Source organism: Ornithorhynchus anatinus, chromosome 14 (genome assembly GCF_004115215.2).
Source record: "Ornithorhynchus anatinus isolate Pmale09 chromosome 14, mOrnAna1.pri.v4, whole genome shotgun sequence".
NCBI classification, from domain to species: domain Eukaryota; kingdom Metazoa; phylum Chordata; class Mammalia; order Monotremata; family Ornithorhynchidae; genus Ornithorhynchus; species Ornithorhynchus anatinus.
In genome coordinates this window covers 11,750,037-11,773,624 of record NC_041741.1, presented here as the reverse complement: position 1 = coordinate 11,773,624, position 23,588 = coordinate 11,750,037, and the positions used below count along the sequence as shown (strand labels likewise).

The window sequence follows — 23,588 nt, the reverse complement described above, 5'->3', positions numbered from 1 at the left end:
TAATAACTCCATAGGTTGCTGCATTAGTCCTTTAAGTGTTAATTATCTTTTCACTCTAAAATTAATGTAGTCATTTCCTCCTGACTCTGCTAACCCATTTATTGAAGTGCAGAGGAAAACATGTCATTGAGTTCCCGAGCCAGCCCTGTTGTGATTAAGCGTGGTCACATGGCCCGTCTCTGCCAAAAGCAGAGCACTGAAAAAAGGTGACAAAGACAGTGATTTCCTGTCAGCAAAGAGTACGACAGGGCTGTCTAGAAGTGATGCAAATGAGGGAAACTTTCACCACGGTTTGTTTGATCCACTCACGGCCAGAGCCCCAGAGCCAGAGTGAGGCCCACAATAGAGAGAGAGCAAACCCAGAAGAGAGAGCATACTGCACCTTCACCCGGAAAGTAGCTCACCAGCAAGAGACAAAAACTGTTGGCAGGCTTCTCTTCCCTTCTCCCCCACGGCCCTCTGCCCCACCTCAACATGCCTCTGAAGATGAGGCCTCTCTTTGGGTGTTTTTTTAATATTCCCTAATGAGGTGAGTGATTTCTGTACGATGAAGCCCCTCAAGGTTATCATTGTTCACACAACGCCTTTATAAGTTTGTCTTCCAAAGCTGTTCAGCACCCAATTCTTCCCTGGCCAAAAGAAGAACACCTGAAATTGTGGGGGGACCCTCAGTGATTCCAAACAGTTAATACAATAGATATTCCTGTGTAGTGACCACTTCAGCTAAAGAAAAAAAAATCCACAGCCAAAATCCAAAACAAAACCTTTTAAATACCAATGGAGGCAATAATACTTTTATTCTGATTACTTCCTTAAAAATGGATGGTTAATGCAATTCATAATGATTCTAACAAGCGTATCTTTCTAATTTTAATGGAGTTTTAATCTAACATACAATTAAGTTTTACAATTAATCTACTGGGGAAAATGTAAGGAATTATCATTAATTTCCTGGGTCTGATACATCCATTTCCAATCTCCATAGCTTCAATAAACACTGCCTTTCTACAGTCTGAACATTTGAGGATAAGATGGAAAATCCATACTCAAAATTCAACTAAAGGTCTAATTGGTGGAATTTAAAAGTTTGCCATATATTTTCACCCAATATACAGTCTGCCAGAAAGATATTCCACACTAGCTAAGGGTTTCCCTTATATCATCAGTGATTTCCAGCCAGGTAGGGCTTACCTTCCTGGATCGTTTTTGAGGGAGAGAGGTGAGCATGGGGTGGGAGAGAGGGAAGGAAAGAGAATTAATAATAATAATAATGTTGGTATTTGTTAAGCGCTTACTATGTGCCGAGCACTGTTCTAAGCGCTGGGGTAGACATAGGGGAATCAGGTTGTCCCACGTGGGGCTCACAGACTTAATCCCCATTTTACAGATGAGGGAACTGAGGCACAGAGAAGTTAAGTGACTTGCCCACAGTCACACAGCCGACAAGTGGCAGAGCTGGGATTCGAACTCATGAGCCCTGACTCCAAAGCCTGTGCTCTTTCCACTGAGCCACGCTGCTTCTCCAATTCTGCAGCTTAGCATAAGAAGCATCAATCACATCTAAAATTGGTTTGTCAGATCTGGTGAAACAATATGTTTCATCTGTTTGACCACAATATTTTGGAACCAAAAAGTTAAAAAGTAAGAAAATCATCATCATTAACATCATTGGTATTGAGCCTTTTACTGCGTGTAGAGCAATGGGTGCCTACTGTGGGCAGAGGACAGGCTGTACTGGGAGCTTACTGTGGCAGGCAGAGCACTATACTGAACCCATAATGTGCCTAAAATGATGACTATAATAATTATAACTGTTAAATGCTTACTATGTGCTAAGCACTAAACTAAGCACTGCTGTTTATCAGGTCAGAGACTCAATCTCTGTCTCACATGAGGATCACTGTCTCAAATAGGAGGGAGAACACATACTAATTCCCCATTTTACTGATGAGAAAACTGAGGCACAGAGTCACCCAGTGACTTGTCCAAGGTCACACAGCAGACAAGTGGCAGAGACAGAATTGGACCTTGGGTCTCCCGACTCCCAGTCCTGTACTCTTGGCACTATGCAATGGATGTTCCTACCTTCACATGGCCTCCAGCATTAAAGATGACCTGACCCAACTACCTCCTCCTGTTTTTTTTTGAGGGCAGGAGGTCGGTTTCCTGGACACAGCTCAGTTGCCCTCAGACAGGGCAGAACCATTTCATTCCCCGACTACGAAGAGTCGCGCATCTGCGGGAGACACCTCTGCTCCCACTGTGACCCTTAGGGTGCCACCTAGAATGGCTCCTGGTCCCTCACCCGACAGCATTTACGGCGGAGTGAGGGAAGCCGGGGCTTTGCTAAGTCCAAGTACGGTGCCACCTCTGATCTGCAGAGAAAGACGACTGGAGCTTTTCCTTTGCAACCGAGTTTGAAATCCTTCTCCATTAATAGTTAATGCACACGCAGAGCCGCAGAGTGACAGCTCCTCGTGATTATGAATTCCAGCTTTGTAACTTTCGTCCAAATAGGACCTGAACTTTCAAAATCACTGCGGTTACTTTTGACAAATTAAATTGTCCTAGTTAGGAAAGGTGGGGGAAAGGAGGGCGAGATGGAGAATTCTCCTTGGAGGTGTTGCTCTGATCGCAGAAAACAAAATGAGAAAGAGCTGTGTTTGTGCTTACCGGACTGACAAAACTGTCACCATTTATTAGGAAACTTCAACAGAGAGGTCCGCACTCAGAGTTGGGGCAGGGTTATTTAAGAGTAGGGAAGGGACGGCACCATCTAGGTAGCTTCTCTTCTTGATCAAAAAAGGATCAAAGACATTTAAAAAAGTGAAAGGAGGCTTTCAACAAAAATTAGAGAGCTCTTAGGGCATTCTGGCAAAAAAAAAATAAGCAGAAAGAACTGGTTTCAATCTCTGTTAAAACCAGTAATAGAACAGGACCGAGGCTCAACCATTGCTCTTTCAGGGAAGATACCAAACTCTTTGGACTATGCCTGATCTGATACTTCCCCTTGCTTTACAGATGATGATCATGATGATAATAGTAATAATAATATCTGTTAAGTGCTTAATATGTACCACGCACCGTACTAAGTGCTGGGGTATATACAACATAATCAGGCAGGACACCATCCCCGTACCTCATTTAACTCATGGTCTAGTGGGAGGGAGAACAGGCATTTAAATACCTATTTTACAGATGAAGAAATGAAGGCACAGGGAAGTTAAGTTACTGGTCAGCTGTGGATCAGCACAGTGATCTACTGAAGAGTAGAGAAGAAAGGAGAAAAGATCGGTGAGCAGGAAATTTGTGGTATAATTTAGGAGGTGCCAGGAAAGGTAGGATTTGATGAGGAAAGGCCTCATGTTTGCATTTTTGCTTTCCAGATATGCCCAAGTGAAATCCGGTTTCCTGCCACAATTAATAATAATAATAATGTTGGTATTTGTTAAGTGCTTACTATGTGCCAAGCACTGTTCTAAGCGCTGGAGTAGATACAAGGTCATCAGGTTGTCCCAAGGGGGGCTCACAGTCTTAATCCCCATTTTACAGATGAGGTAACTGAGGCCCAGAGAAGTGAAGTGACTTGCCCAGGGTCACACAGCTGACAAGTGGCGGAGCCAGGATTAGAACCCACGACCTCTGGCTCCCAAGCCCGTGCTCTTTCCACTAAGCCACGCTGCTTGTCTATTGGGGTAGCTGTCCTCAGCACCATGACACGTTGCTGAGAAGGGTCTGTGGCAAAAACAGAGCAGAGGCCCTGGCCACCCATGCTAGAGAAAGGGAAATAGGCAGAAGAACTGGCAGGAGCCGCCTGATGCTGAAGGGAGCTGGGATTGGAATGGGACAAAGTCTGGGTGGAAACCTTTCTGTAAATTCTAAGAGCCACTGTTGAGAATGATCCATCCATTGCTACGAAGGAAGGCACAGAGACACGGCTAGTCTTCTAATAATCCCAAGACATTAAGCCTGGGGTGGTGGTGGATGCAAGATGGAAGGTGTAGTCATGCCTCTTCAGTCATGGGGCTGAGTAGCTGAGGGAAGAGAGGATAGGACAGGGGAAACTGAGGGTTGCTGGGATGGAGGAAAGACGTAGAAATTGAATGGATGGATCCCTTCCATGGCCAGAGAGGTCCAAGAGAGCTCTAGAAATAAAATGCAGTCAATATTCATACCCAGGGGATTTACAACTTCAGTGAGAAATCCAGAGCCTGCAGGGATTCGTTCAGGTGCCAGCACGGATCACTCAGCCAGGCCACTTAAGGTGAAATCACAGGAAAAAGAGGGCAGTGCTTTCTTTTAAAAGATTCAATATTGATTGCAATGTTGATTACATAGATTTGATTTTTACAAGGAATGGCAGGCTTTTTGAAAGGGATTGGGAATTGTGTGTCAAAATGTGAAATGCATCAACTTGAGAAATGTGAATGGTTTTTTCGGGGGGGAGGGTATAAAATGGTAAACAGAGTATTGAGGATAAGTGGTCTCTGGCTATTTTTCTTTAAGTTTGTCAATTTTTAAGGCACAGAGTCTCTGTTTACCCTATTGTGCACTCCCAATTTGCATCTGTCTGTCTCCCCTATTGGATCATAAACTCCTCCAAGACAAGGACTATGTTTTCTCTTTCTACTATATGTTCCCAGTAAGGCCTACATACACCATAAGAGCTCAATAAATACTAGGGTAATGAAGAAAGTATTGTAAATCTCATGAAATTACAAAGGAAGGCAATTTAAAATCTCTGTTAGGTCGGATATCTGAAAAGAAAAAGACTAATGAATAGAAAACCATTTATTTTGGAGCAATTTATCTCCTACATCCTTTTAGATTAAATGATTTCCAAGATGTTCCTATTAAAATGTTCAAGAGCTGGGGTACATGGTTGACTAGAAACCAGCAAGGCTGTTCCATGATTTAGAAAGCCAACATGGCATGGGGGATGACTGAATGGAAATATAACCAGAGAATGACATGCCACAATTATTCAGTCAGTAATCCTTCCATTTGACTCTGCCCTAGTCAGAACCTTACTTGAGCCCTGAGTTCAGTTCTAATCACTGTACTTTAAACAGAATACAAAGGAAATTGTGGAGAATCCCAGAGAAGAGCAACATAAATGATTCAAAAGAAAGTTCAATGGAATTAGAAATTTTTTAGCCGAGGAAAGAGAAGGCTCATAGGTGCCTGTGACTGAAAACTGACCCTGCTGTCTCTGTCATCAGTCTTTAAGGTATGCCCTGGGCAAGTGGGGACTGGGACAGAGAAGGTGAATGGCTCACCACCAAGCACCACTACCACTAAAGCAACTTAAACCCATGACCCTGCTGGTGTTAGGACATACCTTGCCCTTCTTAGCCCTCTGAGCCCTCTGAGCCTTAGCCTTCTCAGCAACCTTCACCCCAAAGGCAAGGGACCAGAACAGAAGAACTACTGTAAAGTGTTTCCAGAGATTGGCAGTGTCGCCCTCACATCCACAGATGCAATCTCTTTGCACTGGTGTTCAGGATGGGTTTTTCATAAGAGGATGCTGACCACCTCTCCTCCACATTCAGTGAGGAAATGGTTTTAAAATAAAGCAGAAGAAATTTCAGGAACATAGAAGGTAGAACTTTGTGCCTATCACAAAGATGTGAGATGTGTTTTTCTCAGGTGTGAGGTTTCTGCCCCTGGAGATCTTAGCGGGAAGAACAGTTGCCCCACTCTCCTGAATGAAGGAAGAAAACCGGACCAGATCTTTCAGGGTATGTTTCAGCGCTATGATTTTAGGATTCTATGAAAATATCTGAAAACCCACGGATCCCTTCAGAAAAAAAGTTACTAATGCTATATTTAAGAAAAAGGATCTTTAAGTAATGACATGAAAGAGGAAAGACAACAACTTTTATTTGACCTTGAATGTACCACTTATTCTACAAGAAATTTAAAAAAAGCTAGAGGGTAGTTGTTTCTTGTCATTATACTGTTGCTGATTCTGTGGTTAGTTATTAATTTTATTTTTTATGATTCACAATCTGCTCTTTGAAATATGCCATATGCTCAAAGCAATTCAAGGATGACAACTGTCAGAATTACTCCAATAAAAATTGCCTAAATGAGGAAGATTTACTGCAGCCTGATATTTCTGTGCAAAGTCCCTCCTCCTTCCCCCTACAGCTTTTTCAGTCATTGTGAAGACTGTAACAGTTTATGGAAAAAAAATCACATGTAGGCTTTTTCAAGAACTTCTAAAACTATCTGCTAAGCAGGAGAATTGGTAAAAATCTACTAAGCTGAGGGTGAATTAGCCAGCATGAAAAACAATTTCTAGATATTTATTTGATGGAGAGCCTGCAATCAATATATGAGTTCAAAATCAGTTTTCTTAAATCACAAGCAAATGTATTGACTTAACATGACAATGTCTGCTTCATGTATAACTAATAAAAATTAAATTGGGCAAAGTCTGTGTCCCGGTAGCAGGAAACCATAATCAAGGCAAATTTCTCTCTTCACCAAGAAGTCTGCGTAGTGGATAAAATCTGAATGCACCAATCAAATCACATTTTGTTAAATGTTACCATTCCATTTATTCTTCATTTTGTTTCAGTCTATTTATTAATGCAGTTTCATTTATTGCTATTCATCTTGACGATAAATCTTCATCCTTCTATAGAATTACCCCAAATAGAATGTGATAAAGGGAACTTTCTCGCAATTATGATGTCGGTGCAGCCTGTCAGCACACAGGGGATGAAAATGAGGTTGGGGACAGAGAAGGGAATTCTAATAGACACCATGATACATACAATGAACGCAGCGATATCCTGAGAGAGAAAGACTTGTCAGGCTAATCAGATCTTCTAGAGCAAGGTAAAAGCAGAAACGGTAGCTCTAACCTTGTAAAGATGCTGCTGCTGCTCCTCTGACATCAGCAGGTCGTGGCTGTCCATCACTATGGATTCCATGTCAATCAGCCAATCCCACAGCTCCTGATATTCTGAATCGAAGTCCAGAAGGCTGGAGATAAGGAACAAAATGTATTATGCATAAATGCAGGGTAGTTGTGAAAATCTTGTATTAGAATAATATATTCTCAAAAACTCCTGATGTTCCTCGGTGATATTTGGAAGGAGGAAAAAAGAAGAAAAGACATTCTCAGGGTGGTTATGCTAGATGGGCAAAATGGTGATCCAACTGAAGGCAACGACCTGCCTCCTTCATGGCATGAGCTAGATTGCTGAAACAGTGACTCAGTCAATCAATGGTATTTACTGAGTTCTTACTGGGTGCAAGGCACAGTACTAAGCACTTGGAAAAGTACAATACAACTGACTTGGGAGGCATGATTCCTTTCCACAAGGTTATAGTCTACTGGGGAGAAAGACGATAAACTAGAGTACAGGTAGGGAAAACAGTAGAGCACAGGCTCATGTTCCATTTACTTTAGACATGCAGTGGCAGCTCCCAACAGCAGTGCCTTTCTGGGTGTCTCAAGGCATGTTGGGAACATAATCACTGCTATTTCCATGTAAAGTAGATGAGTAAATAGTGTTGTCCACACCTGGCAGACTGTGGAGGGTGGGTTAGGAGTTTATTCTGGGACTAGTAGGCTGATCAGGAGTTGTTTTGGAGTCTTCTCCTACTTTCACTAGATTCACTAGGGATTCTGCATCTAAATAATTTTTCCATCTCTGAACACTATTTAACTAACTTCTCCACAATGATATTATAGTCTCGTTGTCCTTAAGATATTACTTTCTCAAAAAATGACTCAATCCATTCCTTCAATGCTCTGCTGTCTATCTGCCTATCTCTGCAAATATATATCCTACATTTATTTTCATGGATGAGTACCTAGCATTTCAGCTTAACGCTTTAAGATAGGCTTGAGTGAATATGGTAAGCCAGTGAGAACTAAGGCCAGATACAGTATTAGACAGGTGTTCCCTACAGACATGTTAGAAACAAAGGTAAGGACAGGAAGTCAAAACAATGAATCCTTGAATAGCCAGCAATCATTAAAATTCAAAGGAGGATCACTATGGTTTTCAACAAAATAAATCATTAGAATAAGAAGCTTAAAAGGATTAATGTGATTCTCTATTGAAAGCCTAGTGAATAAGTAAAGCACAGATTCTTCTAAAACACTGTGATCCGAGAAAGGCGGCCCAGATTGAAAAACTGCAAAATCGTCAAAAAAAAATCAACCCCTTAAAAGGAATCCTTGAGTCCTGTCAAAGTGCAAACCGAGACCGGCCTCGTCCGGGACCAGTGAAACTGCAGCCGGAATAGCGGATAGTTGATGATATTATGGTGCCTTCCCTCCAATGTCCTGCCGGGTACATTTAATGACTGTTGGCTGATGGGAATTGTTTCAAACATTCACAAATTTTATTTCAGTAAGCTGTCCAAAATATGAGCAGGTGTGTCTGCTCCTAGGGGAAACTGCATTGATGAAGGACAACAAATTGCCAATTGCATGATACCTGTTCTTGCCATGATTCTGAAGGCCCAGCACAGGGAAGTTTCACAAGCACTGGCCATCAGCGTGGGCCAGCACAATGAAAAACCCTCAGTGTGATGCGAGTGGATTGGAATACAATTTAGAAGTCTGTTCTGGTGTCTCAACCCCCAAAACCAGGAACAAAGAAAAGTATTGTAACGGGGATCATCTGGGCCTCTTTTGAACGCTCTGACTGCATTTACTATATTTTCCTTCCTCAGTGGTTTAAGAAACATTTGCTTGCTCAGCAGAGCCCTGTCCCAACAGGTTAGGGGGTTGAGCTATTCATCGGTGTGGATTACACAGTGCATGAGCAGTTTCATGGCAGGAGTGTTGCTTCTCTGCGAGGGTAACCCGCCAAAAGAAGAACAGATAAACAAGGAGAGAAAAACAACAACAGAAGACCTGGCAGGAAAGTAGCTGACCTGCCTCATGGGACCCAGGGCTTAAATGCTTCTCTGGAACACTGGGCAGGCACATTTCCCCCAGATGAAGTTTTGTGATATGGCTTCCACATTCACATTGACACAGGAGCCAAATTTAGCTGGCCAGGGTGTGTGTGGTGACTACAAGCTCCCTTGCCGGGCTCTATGATTCGATAGCAAAACCCACCACTGTTATTTCTGACATTGCATTCTGCTCAGCTTTAAGTTTTCACCTTATGTCTCCTCAGTCCAGCCCGCTTTTCTCTTTTTCCAGAGACGTCTTCTGATGGGAGCTTTCTCCCTACTGCTTTTCAAGCTCCCAAACTCAATCCCTCAAAAAGGTCCTAGGATACTTTTGGATATAGATGAGAGAAAGGTTCTTGTGCCAAACCGAACCTCCAAAGGCAACTAACAAGACATGGTGACTCATTTATATTTTTATGGTATTTTTTAAGCGCTTACTATGTGCCAGGCACTGCACTAAGCAATGGGTAGATACAAGCAAATCAGTTTGGACACAGTCCATGTTTCACAAGGGGCTCACAGTCTTAACTCCCACTTTACAGATGAGGCAACTGAGGCACAGATAAGTAAAGTGACTTGCCCAATGTCACAGCAGATAAATGGTGGATCCAGGATTAGATCTCAGACCATTCAGTGACTTCATAAGCAGAACCAATTGCTCGGTATGGCAAAGCTAAATAAACTCTATAATTATTCAAATCAGAACCTTTCCCCTTGGGCACATTGCCCAAGAATAGGCCTGGGCATTGGAGATTGATAACTGGAGAAGTGGAACCTGAGGCAAATAGAAGCTGTAGGATTTGTTGGTGTGGGCATTGTGGTCCAATGCTTATAACCACATGCTTTCCAAGCATACAAATTTGACGCCAGGTCAACTCCCCAGTACATACCATTGCCCAAGACTTGATGAATATCATTTCCCTGTGCCAAGGCCAGGAAGGCAATAATAATAGCATTATCAATATTATGGTATTTGTGAAGCACTTGCTCTGTGCCAAACACTGTACTAAGTGTTGGGTAGATGCATGATAAGATAGGCAAGGTAGGAGTTAGTTGTTTGACAAAGTTTAAGAAATAGTATTTAATCTAAACCCAGACGGGAGTTGTACTTGACTGGCTAAGTGTTTGACGACCCAACGGCACATCACTGAGTCTTTGGTATTTAGAGTGAGCATCATTAACTCAACATTGTAACTTAAACTTTACTTAAACAATAAAGTACTGCTCACGTGAAATCAATGGGAGGTGCCTATGAATATATGAGGTTACAGCTCATTGCTCTAAGGAATTTTGATTAAAGCTGACAACCAAATGAAGAAATCAGCAAAGTAGAGCAATTACAAGTTGAAGAGAAGTTGAACATAGTATCATTTTTCTGTCTTGGGTTGAGGATTACCTTTTTGTAGCCTTAGTAGGCCATTTTACACATTGTTACAGTCAGTAACACAAGAAAAGCAGCCAATGAAATAGCTGCTCTATTATGCAGGTGTTGAAAAAGAAGACCCAATTCTCAGAGATTCGCTAGAAAATTGATTCCCTTCTAAAAATATGCCTTATGAGTTTCTTACCCTGTATGATTTGACCCAAGAGGGATACTAAAGGGACAGATAACTGAATCCTGAAGAAATATAGTCAAGATTTTTATTGGGAAGAAATACTAATAGAATAGATCAGATTTTCCCACCGTGTTCTCAGCCCAGAGAGTTCAGAGGGGAGACATGCAGTGGCAGCATCCAGTCCCATAATAATATCCTGAAAAAGTAAATTTGAACTTTGTAGACATGGAATCAGGAATGCAGAGATGCATGTATAATCCCTTTCCACTCTAAACACATTAAAATCTGGACACTAATTTATTACTTCAAATGAAAATTCATGAGCAACTTTCTCATGAGAAAACCAGTTCATCTCTGCCATTAATAAATAAAAAGGAACGTGGAGGTATTTTTGCCAGTCATTTTCCAAGTTTAATGTATACTTGTTTCATATACCCTTCATATGCATATACACTGGCACACACCCGCAACCAAAAAGCTATCATTCATTCATTCATTCAATCATATTCATTGAGTGCTTAGTGTTTGCAGAGCACTGTACTAAGTGCTTGGAAGAGTACAATACAACAATAAACAGACACATTCCCTGCCCACAACGAGTTTACAGTCCAGACTGTAAACTCCTAAAGGGCAGGGATCATGGCCACCTGCTCTATTGTTTCAGTCTCACAAGTGCTTAGCACATTGCTTGGCACACAATAAGTACTTAAATACCACTGATTGATTTGAAAATGGTGGTGAGACCCTAGCCACTCAGAGAGATGCACAACCAACAGTCCATTCCACATGGTGTTACAGATAAAATCATCCCTTGACATGGGTTTGTCATTTGAGTCACATGCCTTTGTTTTCTAATCTACCTTTTAATCTCCTGATCTTCCCAAAAGCTCTGCTCATTGAGAGGGGACCTTCTTCTGATGGTTTCATCCCCGGTTCTTCTGTTCCTTTCCATTACCTCCTTGCTATTCTCTCCCCTGCTATTCCACATTGCTTAACACTGTTTCACTATGCCCTTAAAATGTTGATTCTGCCTTACTCCCTTGCTTGAGCTCCATTTCAGCTCATGACAGAGTGGACACTTGGCTATCCCACAGGCGTTCATTCTTTTCCGGGGCCCCAGAGTTAGGCCACAAGGTCCCAGCCCTGGCAGGAACATTTCCTGAAAGGAAATCAAGGCATCAGCTCTGGAGCTGAAGCTTCATTGAGGCCAAGCCCCACCTGACAATCTGCCAAAAGAATGGTTTGGCCTTCTTGATTTGGTTTTCCTTTTTTTTTTTTTGCCTGCCCAGAGCATGGGCTTTGGAGTCAGGGCTCATGAGTTCGAATCCCAGCTCTGCCACTTGTCAGCTGTGTGACTGTGGGCAAGTCACTTAACTTCTCTGTGCCTCAGTTCCCTCATCTGTAAAATAGGGATTAAGACTGTGAGCCCCATGTGGGACAACCTGATTCCCCTATGTCTACCCCAGCGCTTAGAACAGTGCTCGGCACATAGTAAGCGCTTAACAAATACCAACATTATTATTATCATCAGTGGACAGTGTACTGCCAATATGCCAGAATTTAGTTCTGTGTTGTGGTTGAAAATCTTTCCTGGTGCAAGCTGATGCCTAATCTCAGTCTTATTCATGCTTATTGTCAACTCATAATACTGCACTGCAAAGTGATTCATAATCATCTGCACCCTCTCCTATTGCTTTGATGGATGAGTTTATGTGGCAATTAAACATACTATAACTATGTTGGGGCTCAGAAAAACAAACTAATGTTAAAAAACTTTCTGACGGGTTACCATCTGCTGGTTAGTCATTCTACAAGGAACATGTTAGTGAAAGAGGAGACAGAAAATAAACTGTTTGAACTCTAGAACAAATGATAAAGGAACAAATTCAATGTAGAACTTTGGTCACATTCAGAGCATTTTGTCTGGCTGTAAAGGATGTCAAACCAAAGTCTAGATTGTTCAGAAAATACATTGGTGCAAGTTTCCCTCTTATTCTGCAGTAAACGTTCCATTTCTTTGTAGTAGTGGGCTGGTTGACAAAACTGAAGTGGGTTAGTGCAGACAAACGGATGGGAGGACAAGGGTCAGGGGCGGACTGAAGAAGATAACACAGAAGACTTGGCAAAGATATGAAGAGAGAATGGGAGGATCAGGAAGCTCTTTAATGCAAGGGAATCACTAGCATGTTGCCCATATCTGCACCACACAGACCTGTCCCATGATTTATAGGATGGGCACAAGGTTGCCGTAGCATCTTCAAAGTCACTGGCCATTATTTGTAATCTTGGTCAGGGTTCACTATTGCTTCAGTAGAATCTGAGACTATGGCTGAAAGTAGAATCCAAAATAAAGCTAAAAACATGTATTTTTATCAGAGCAGTGAGGACCTGGTCCTAGATAGCTCACTGAGAGGTTTGGCAGAAATATTTTCATCAGTACAAAGAACACTGAAATTGAAAATGGAATTTACTTTGTATACATTTAGTAGTAAAATCCTAATCTTTTCCATATACCCTTTCCCTGGAATGGCCTCCTGAATCTCTGCCAATATTTTTTCATTCAGTTTACTCATGGACCAAACATCGCCAAAAGTCAAGCCAGAGAAAATTACCACAAGACTGACTCAAAACTCCATGGAAATATTAATACAAAGATTCACTATTCATTTTCTATTTCAACCTGTGTTCCCGAAGAAAGTTAAACTTTGATTTAGCGCGAAACTGATTAACAAGTTCTTGGCTTATTCTGGACCCTTGGATCTCTTCCTCAATCAGTCAATGGCATTTATTGAGTGCTTATTTTGCGCAGAGCACTATACTAGGCATTTGGAAGAGTGCAACACAATAGAGCTGGTAGACATGTTCCCTGCCCATAAGAAGCTCACAGTCTATAGGGAGAGACAGACATTAAAATAAATCAATAAATTATGGATGTATACATAAGTGCTATGGGGCTGAGGGTGGGGTGAATAACAAATGCTTAAAGGGTACAGAACCAAGTGCAGAGGTGATGCAGAAGGTAAAGGGAGTAGGGGAAATGATGGTTTAATAGGGAAATGGAGATGTTATTTTAATTAGGTACTGAAGATATGGAAAGTGGTGGTCTGTCATATATGAAGAGGGGAGGGAGCTCCAGGCCAGAGGGGGGATGTGGCCAAGGGGTCAGTGGTGAGACAGAGGTATGTTAGAGAAACTAAGTGTGCAGTCTGGGTTGTAGTGGGAAATCAGCGAGGTAAAGCAGGAGGGAGCAAGCTGACTGAGTGCTTTAAAGATGATGGTAAGAAGTTTCTATTTGATGCAAAGCTGGATGGGTAACCACTGGATATTTTTGAGGCTAGGGGAGATGTGGATGGAATGTTGTTTTGGAAAAATGATCTGGCCAGCAGAGTAAACTATGGAGTAGAGTAGGGAGAGACAGGAGATAGGGAAGTCAAAGAGAAAGGTGATGCAGTAGTCAAATCCTTTTCCTTTCAGTTATATGCATTTGTTTTCTTTGACAATTCTGTGAGGATATTTCAAAATGGAATGGAAACTTTTATTCAATAATCTCAAAGTGATTTCATCATAAAATGCAATCAGCAACTGGGAACAGTGAAACCAACTAAAGAGGTCCTCAGAAATGGTTATCCTACTGAAAATTTGTTTTTAAAGCTGGGCAATTGAAAACATTTCTAGTGGAAAGAGCCAGGGCCTGGGTGTCAAAGGACCTGGGTTTTAATCCCAGCTCTACCTTTTGTCTGTTGTGGGGTCTTGGGCAACTGACTTAATGTCTCTGTATCTCAGTTACCTCATCTGTAAAATGGGGATTAAGACTGTGAGCCCTGCCTGAGACAGGGACTAGGTCCAAGCTGATTATCTTGTATCTAGTCCAGTGCTTAGTGCAGTGCTTGGCACAGAGTAAGCACTTAACAAATATTATTATTATTAATAGTAGTAATATTACTAAGAAGCAACATGGCTCAGGGGAAAGACCCTGAGCTGGAGCATCAGAGGCCCTAGGTTGTAATCCCTGCTACACTACTGGCCTGCCGTGTGATCTCGGGCGAGTCACTTAACTTCTCTGTGCCTCAGTTTCTTCACCTGGAAACTGGGGATTCAAAACCTTCTACTTAGACTTTGAGCCCTATATGGGCAGGGTCTGTGTCTAATCTGGAGTATCATGTAACTGTCCCAGCACTTAGTACAGTCTTTGGCACCTAGTAAATGCTTAACAAACACCATCACTATTAATTATAATGATATAATATTAATTAATGGTGTTATTGTGATTAATAATAGTAATAGCATAAAAATGGCGCTGCTAGCCACACCCATTAGCACCCCAAGGCAATGACTTACCAGGTGATTTTTCAGATGTTTAAAGTCAATGAACCTTACTGCCTAATCAAATAACTTAGGGGAACAAATGTGGGCTTCAACCAAGTAATATTTCAAGTAATATGGCTGACTGTGGGTGCCTTTAAAAATTCTGGGCTGGAGGCTGGCACTGAGGCATTATCCAGAAGAGACATGGTTGGGAGAAGCTGCCAGTGCCAGAGATTGGAGGGGGAAAAGGAGGGTTTGTAATTATTAACATTATTACCCATCCAATTTCTTAAAGTGTCCTGTCTGCCCATTCTAAGCGGCTAGGGGAGAAGACTAGGAGGCAGGAGGCATTGGTTCCGATTAGACTGTAAGCCCGTCAAACGGCAGGGACTGTCTCTATCTGTTGCCGACTTGTTCATCCCAAGCGCTTAGTACAGTGCTCTGCACATAGTAAGCGCTCAATAAATACTAATGAATGAATGGTTCTAAGAAGGTAGGTTTTATTGTTCCTCTTGCAGCTGCAGACTAGGGGAGAGACAAAATTTCTCCATCTTGAAAAGCTGCTGCTCTTGAACTGAGAGAGTTGGGACCAGGCTGGAGTGACTGAATGTGTCAAGACCATCAGGCTGGGATCTCCAGAGGCCCCTAGGCTTGGTTTGAGGCAGCCCCAATCAGAAGGACATACAAATGGAAACCTTTAAAGAATTCTCAACTCTCAGCCTTGTACAGTTTGAATTCAACACCCTATTCAGGTTCACATTACCTTTGCTTTTGATTTGCCCTCCTTAATAAGCCTAGTTCTTTGTTCCCATTCACTCTGTTTGAGTGCATCTGTTTTTAAATAACCTCACAGAGGGGATCTGGGTTGGTTAAATGAGGATTTAAGATGGCTAAAGTGCCACCTCATTCCAAGGGAATTACCAGAGGCAGAAGGCACAGCTCTAAAGCTGAACCTCAAGGATGACCCCAGGACCCAAGGAACACTCTTCCCAATAAGAGGATTCCCTAGGATGAAGGAAGACATTGCTAGTCTATGATGTTTTAACAATGTCCAGTCTTCTATATGGCTGGGAGACCTGGATCTGTCAGAGAAAGCCCACCTGGCATCTTGAGCAGTTTCACCGCTCTCACTAATGAGCCATGCTCCACCTAGAATGGCAGGATAAGATGACAAAAACGAGGTCCTGGAATGCTCTCAGCTCAGCAGCAAAGATGCAGTGCTCTCCGCCAACAGAGCTCTCCTGGATGGAATGTGTAAGGAGAATGGAGGGATGACTGTGAGACACCCAAACAGCTGCTGCTGGGTGAACTGCCGGCAGAACCGAATAAATGTTTTAAAGACACAGTGAAGCACAGATTCGAACAATAGGTGATGTCAGTGATTTGTTCAGAGACAGCAACAGCAGCCAGATCATACTGAGGGGCAAGAATGGGGACAGGGTTTATTCTCCTTGATTGGAAGCCTTGAGAAGATCAGAAAATCAAGAAGCAGCTTTCAAAAGAGCCAACACATCAGCACACATTATGGAATGGATCATCAGTCTCACATTGGGCTTTATGCCCCACCCCCAGCCCCCACAACAGCCCGCACACTCCACTCCTCTGGTTCTAACCTTCTCACTGTGCCTCGTTCTCACCTGTCCCACAGTCGACACCTGACCTACATCCTACCTCTGGTCTGGAATGCCCTCCCTCCTCAAATCCACCAAACATACTTCCCTCCTTCAAAGCCTTACTGAAGGCTCACCTCCTCCAAGAGGCCTTCCCAGACTAAGCCCCCCTTTTCCTCAGCTCCCCTTTCCTTCTGCATCTCCCCAACTCACTCCCTTTCTGTACCCCCCCTCCCAGCCCCACAGTACTTGTGTATATTTGTACATATCTATAACTCTATTTATATTGATGCCTGTTTACTTGTTTTGATGTGTATATATATCTATAATTCTATTTATTTATATTGATGCCTGTTTACTTGTTTTGATGTCTGTCTTCCCACTCTGGACTGTAGCCCCGTGTGGGCAGGGAATGTCTCTCTTTATTGCTGAGTTGTACTTTTCAAGCACTTAGTACAATGCTCTGCACAAAGTATGTGATCAATAAATATGATTGAATGAATGAATGAATAGAATTTCACTATTAATATGTCTTTTCCAAAAACTAGGAGTATCTCTTACTACACTGTCTACCGATAGATGTTTTGACTTCACTTGCCTTTCTCTTTGTGGCAACCACATATCTCCTGTTAAGCTCAGTCTCCATTTTTGGGTTGTTAGCAGGCTAGGGTAACACTTGAACTCTCACCTTTATATCCTTTGAATTAGAATCTAAGAATGTTTTTCTTCTAAAAAACCCACGTGGTTTATCTGTCTTCCTCTCGTTAAGCCTCCGCTAACTCCTGGCCCTGAGCTGTGTTCAGGAGAATGTCTGTAAATGTATTCTGGCTCTGAAATATACAAAGAAAGGTTAAAAGTTGGTTTGGCACTGGATGTGCAGCGGCTATGATTCATGGCAAGACCAAACCAACAATTGGTTGGAAGACCTACAACCCCATGGCTTTCTTAATGGCTGCCAGTGGAGCAACCTCACATTCAATCAATTACAGGAAAAATCACAACTGGTTCTCTTTACCATTGTTTTCCGGATAAGCTAAACATGATTTGGTTGAGCTTGCGCTAACAATTCATCTGGTCCTGGGACTGCATGTTTATGCAGGCCTTCTGACAGACCCACCCCATCAATTGGAGGAAGAAATGGTGGATACTCTCAAATTTAACAAGTCCAAACAGAACTCCTCATTTTCCCACCCAAACCCTGTCCTCCCCTTGACTTTCCCATCAGTGTAGACACACCACTATCCTCCCTGTCTCACAAACCTGTAACTTTAGCATTATCCTCAACTCATCTCTCTCATTCAACCCACATATTCAATCTGTCAGCAAATCCTGACAGTTCTAACTTCACAACATCGCTAAAATCTGCCCTCTCCTCTCCACTACACTGATCCAAGCACTTATCTTATCCCATCTGGACTAATGCATCTGCCTCCTTGTCAACCTCCTTGCCTCCTGTCTCTCCCCATTCGAGTCCTTACTTCACTCTGCTACCCAGATTGTTTTCCTAGAAAACTGTTCAGTTTACATCTCCTCACTCCTCAGAAACCTCCAATGCTTGCCCATCCACCTCCACATCAAACAGAAACTCCTTACTATCGGCTTTAAAGCAATAAGCTCTTTCCTCCTACCTTAATTCACTGATTACCTACTACAGCCTAATCCACACACTTTCTCTCTCTAATGTCAACCTATTTACTGTACCTCAATTTCATCTATCTCACTGCTGGCCCCCTACTCAGGTCCTCCCTCAGGCCTGGAACTCCGCCCCCGTTCATATATGTCAGATCACGACTCTCCTCCACCTTCAAAGCCTTATTAAAATCTCATCTCCTCTAAGAGGCCTTCCCAGACTAAGCCCTCATTTCCCCTACTCTCTATTCCTTTTGTGTCACCTATGCACTTGGATCTGTACCCTTTAAACACTTGATATTCACCTGACTCTCAATCCAACAGCACTTATGTACATAAGCATAATTTATTTTAATGTCTGTCTCCTCACCCTGTCTATAAGTTCTCAGAGGGGAGGGAACATGTCTACCAACTCTGTTGTACTGCATTCTCCTAAGTGTTTAATACAGTTCTCTGCACACAATAAGCTCTCAATATATACAACTGATTGAATGAATGATTGATATTTCTGAGAATGGAAAGTTTAGGGCACTGCAGAACTAAGAATAATTTACCATTAAGGGTGAGGAGGCTATTGACAAATGGGCAAATACAGAAGAGAGTTGATTATCTGGGCTAATTCATTCAGTCGTATTTATTGTTTACTGTGTGCAGAGCACCGTACTAAGTGCTGGAAAGTACAATTCGTTCATTAGTAAAACTAGCTCAGTTTGTTGAAAACTCAGAAAATTAAACAAAAATGGGCTTGGTTATCTCAGATAATAATAGTAATAATAATTATGGTATTTGTTAAGTGCTTACTATGTGCCAAGAACTGTTCTAAGCACTGGGGTAGATACAAGGTAATCAGGTTGTCCCATATGGACCTCACAGTCTTAATCCCCATTTTACAGATGAGGTAACTGAGGCACAGAGAAGTTAAGTGGCTTGCTCGAGGTCAAACAGCAGACAAGTGGCAGAGACGGGATTAGAACCCATGTCCTCTGACTCCTAAGGCCGTGCTCTTTCCACTGTGCCATGCTGCCAGTCCCCATTTTGTTCATATATCATTATTAACACCATCATCATCATCAGTGATCATCAGTGATGATGATGATGATAATAATGACAGTGACATTATCATCAACGCACTGTCATCATTACCATTAGTATTGATTGAGAGCTTCCTGGGTGCTGAGCACTGTACAAATGACAGGAAAATAAAGTGAATGAAGAGACCACGCTCTTCACGAAAGAACTGATGCAAAGAAATACTAAGGGAGAGGGAATGCTGGAGGAAAGTTAAAGTCCTCCCTCCCACCTAGAGCTCCCTCCCCCTTCATATTTGACAGACCACCACATTCACAATTCAAACCTCTGCTGAAATTAAGTCTCTGTCAAGATTTCTTGACTGATCTTTTATTTTCCCACCCCCTAAGCACTTTGATAGTCATCCCATCCCCATTTCCATCCTCATAGAACTTAGATATACATCTGTATTCTCTATTGTTTCCCCCTCACCTGTAATTTATTTCTATATCTCTCCTACTAAATACTATTGAATGAATACTAGATTATAAATTCCTTGGGGTGAGGAGCAACATGACTTAATGGAAACAGCAGAGCCTTAGAGTCAGAGGACCTGGGTTGAAATCCCAGCTCTGCAACCTGGCTTGAAATCCCAGCTCTGCAACTTGCCTGCTGTGTGACCTTGGTCAAGTCACTTAACTGCTCTATGCATCAGTTTTCTCTTCTGTAAAATGGGGATTCAAGACCTGTTCACCTTCCCACTTAGATGGTGACCTGATTAGCTTCTATCTACCCCAGCACTTAGACCAGTGCTTGACATATAGTAAGCACTTAACAAATACCATAATTATTATAATTAAGAACGGTTGTCTCTATTGTACTCTCCTAAATGCTTAATACACTGCTGTACATGCAATAAGCCTTCGATAAATGCCACTGATTGACTGATTGACTGAAAAGCAGTGGAGGCAGGTCAGATAAACAAGGATTTTAAATTTTCAAGATAAAGATTTGAAATTTAAATTCACAGGTTCGAGGCAATATTCTCCGTGAAAGTCAAAACATGAGCCTCTTTGGTCCTCTATCTGATTCTGTAGTTGTTAGGTTCACCAGTGACTCAGCAGTCAGCTGGCCACTCCGTCAAACAGCAAACCATTGTTTTCCCTCGTCCCTGCTGGGTAAGTGTGTTCAGAATTTACTCGGCCAGTCAGAGGTCCCAGACCATATCATCTCTCATGGAGTGAGTAAAAGCTACTCTGGCAATTATTTACACACCTGCTAAGAATGCAGTGCATTCTCTTGGGTGAGTTGTATCGTAGCTGCTGCCACACAAAAACATTTATACTGTGTCAGGGCAGAAATCTAGAGATAATCAATATCTGTAAAGGTTATCCCCTTCATAGCTTGTCTATCAGCTTGCTTTCAGAAGCAAAGTCAACCGTGGGTTGCTCTTACTGTAGATTTTCCATCTTAGCTATTTTCACCTGCTTCAAGTGATGATAAATGCACACGGACATAGATGCACGTACACATGGCACAGGCAAAGACTGGTTTCGTTGAGCTGCTTGGAAAGATGGGGGTGGAGGAGTTCAAAAGAAAAGTTTCAGCTGATACCATTGCTGATCATCTTCTCTCAAATGGGCTATAATTTTGCATGAGAAATGAAGAGCCCTGCTATCCTACCCTGGGCCCACGTCCACTTTCCCAAAACAATGACCTTTTTGTGCAGCAGAAGGAAAAGTTTATGGAATTTTAAGATGTCCAGAGAAAATCATTATGGGCTGTTCTCACCGCCTCAGACTTTCTCTGTGGGAGCAGGAGGCTTTAAAGGCAGAGTCCCCTGATAACCTCACCCACGGGCTTTTCTCCCATCAATGGCTTTCTGTATGTAAAGAAGAGGAGAGAATGGGATATGCGGCCTTTGTGAATGGTGGTTGTGGCTTTCCTTTACTCTGCTGTTAAATTCTGCACAATGTGGGGCTTTCATCTCTGTCAGGAGACTTAACAAAGGGGCCTGGGCAAATCCACCTACACAGACTTCCCCCAACAATGCTACATTTGCCCCAAGCGTGGCCCTGGGGCAAACTCATGATCCAGTGAGATCCAGGGCCACAACTTCAGGTTGGGCCCTTGGAACTGAAAGCAAGAGCGTGTTATGTTGCTTAGTCACTGGTCCTTTGGGAAAACATGAATGTGCAACCTAAGGTGAGACTTGACCTGTGTGCCTCATGGTGTTCATTCCTAAGAGCTATGAACTTTTACACTCTCACTTTTCTGCCTTCCCTCTTAACTATAGATATCTACACCATTGTCACTAGCTCTCCTTCTCTCTCACACTCTCTGGCTCTCCTAAATACCCTGGTGTAGGACTCTTTCTCCCTACTCCCTTTGACACCATGAAGTGACAGGACATATAGGAGAACTCTGCTGCTGACGCTACCTCCTTGCCCTCCTAGAATGGGTGGGAGGATCTGAGTGTTATTATAGCAGAAAAATAGACAGGAGTAGCTTGGCCTAGTGGATAAAACACAGGCCTGGAATTCAGAAGGACCTGGGTTCTAATCCCAGCTCCACCACTCATCTGCTGTGTGACCTTGGGCAAGTCACTTAACTTCTCTGTGCCTCAGTTACCTCACGGTAAAATGGGGATGAAGTCAGTGAGCCCCATGTGGGACATGGACTGCATTCAACATGATTATCATGTACCTGCCCCAGTGCTTAGTAGAGTGTGTGACACATAGTGAGTCCTTAACAAATACAATACAAAAACTTTATGCACTATTTCCTTTATGCACTAAGGAAATATTGAATTAATCCATCTGATCCAAATTTGAACCTTTATGCTCATATTATAATTTGTTTATATCAATGTCTATCTCCCCTTCTAGATGGCAAGCTCGTTGTGGACAGGGAACGTGTCTACCAACACTGTTGCACTGAACTCACCCAAGTGCTTAATGCACATGGTAAGAGCTCAATAAATACCACTGATGATGATGATGATACCATCAAAACTCCTGCGTAGCAAAATACCAGCTAAAAATGCCAGACAACCATGGATGATTTTCTTTGTCTCAAGATAACCCAGTGGCCAATGAAGCTACCATCTCAGTAGCTCTACAATTGAGACTCCAGTGTCTACAGATTTAAATCTGACCCTCCTTAAACATTTTGGGTAAACTTGGTGATCAAACGTCAGTGTATTTTTACTTTGTTTCTCAAAGGAGGAAGAGAAATAATACTGTTTGTCTTCCTTTGGTTAAAACCAGCAAACCACATTGTTAATATAAAAAGAAAAGCTATGGGATGACAGCCAGAAGAAATTTCAGAATTATTATTTTGAATAACCATTGAACAATAACATATGCCAAAGGCAAAAGGAGCTTAAACCAAGATATGGTCATGCTACATCTCTACTCAGTTTGGCAGGGTCACAGGCAGGGTGATTTAGGCACATTCTGGGATATTCCCCATCCCACAAGGAAGGCAAAAGCCAGTTCGTAGTTCCAGGTGTCTTGAAATGATCCTAAATAGGTAGCCTAAGGTCTGAAAGACTCTGAAACTAATTACTCACAGTCTAAACCATTCAGGAAGATGATTTCTCTGCAGATATTTCTCAATATTTCTAGTAAGGCCATGGTGTTTTTAAAAATCAAGCCAGGAAGTTAAAAAAAAATAACAAAACCTGATGTAGTGAGGAAGTCTGAATCTGTGGGGACAATGATACCAAAGTCAGATTTTTTTGAAGGTCACAAGACTCTCTTGAAGAAACAGACCGAAGGCTAATATAAAAAAATAAAAATAATATAAAAAATAAAGTTCGGAAGTTCTGGTTTAGATGACAAAGGTCGATAAGACATACAGCAGTCTTCAATTCAGGAATTAATGGGTAGGAAAATAAATACACACTGGACTGTGGGTTTCTTTGTCTCTTGGTTGAGGGTCTAAATGCCTGCCTAACACCTATCAAAGAAAATCATGTAAAAAAAAGTAGAGATTAGCAAGAATGAAACAACAGAAAGAATAGTTCCCTACCCAGTACTTCCTGCTGTGTGAACTTTTGACATATCAGCAAACTCTTCTTTGCGCTTGCTACTGCTGGCGTACTGCTCGCTGTACAGCTTTAAGGACATCTGCTCAACGGCATCTCTTTGTGCTTCCAGATAGCATAGTTGAACCTCAGTCTAGAGAGAAAAACAAAGCAGAGATATTCTTTTAATCCCGAAAGAATCCATTTCGAGTGAATGCTTTGGGTCTAACAATTCAAGACGCAGGAATCCTCTGCCTCATTCCATCTCCCCTAGCCCCGTTAGCCTCAAGGAGACCAACTGAGTAAAAGAGAGAAATGCATTTTAGAGCTAGACTAAGCAAGCGCCTTTAAAATATCCGGAATAAATGAACTCCCAGCAGTCAAAGCAAATACTCTCCGACAAAATATTCCTCAGATTGCAATCTGCCGTGATAGATGTAATATAAAAGTTTAGTGAAACTCCATTATGATATTCTCACATTTCCCAGTATGTAATATTTCTCTCTGAAATATACCCAC

General features: G+C 42.2%; 2 protein-coding genes across 4 annotated transcripts in view; both read right to left on the bottom strand.

Moving 5' to 3' along the window:
• LOC100081655 (A-kinase anchor protein 6) overlaps positions 1-23,219 on the bottom strand; it is a 113,916-nt gene extending 90,697 nt beyond the window's left edge. Inside the window, exons 1-2 of the mRNA XM_029078758.1 lie at positions 23,075-23,219; positions 6,876-6,996 (exon numbers count right to left, since the gene is read on the bottom strand). Of these exons, the coding sequence (XP_028934591.1) occupies positions 6,876-6,996; positions 23,075-23,172 (219 nt within the window). The 5' untranslated portion in view covers positions 23,173-23,219. The remainder of the gene's footprint in view (positions 1-6,875; positions 6,997-23,074) is intronic.
• Positions 23,174-23,588, bottom strand: part of LOC114805403 (A-kinase anchor protein 6-like) — a 181,218-nt gene continuing 180,803 nt past the window's right edge. For all 3 annotated transcript variants that reach the window (XM_029078760.2, XM_029078759.2, XM_029078761.2), the window contains exon 8: positions 23,174-23,223. The gene's annotated coding sequence lies outside the window, so the exon portion shown is untranslated. The remainder of the gene's footprint in view (positions 23,224-23,588) is intronic.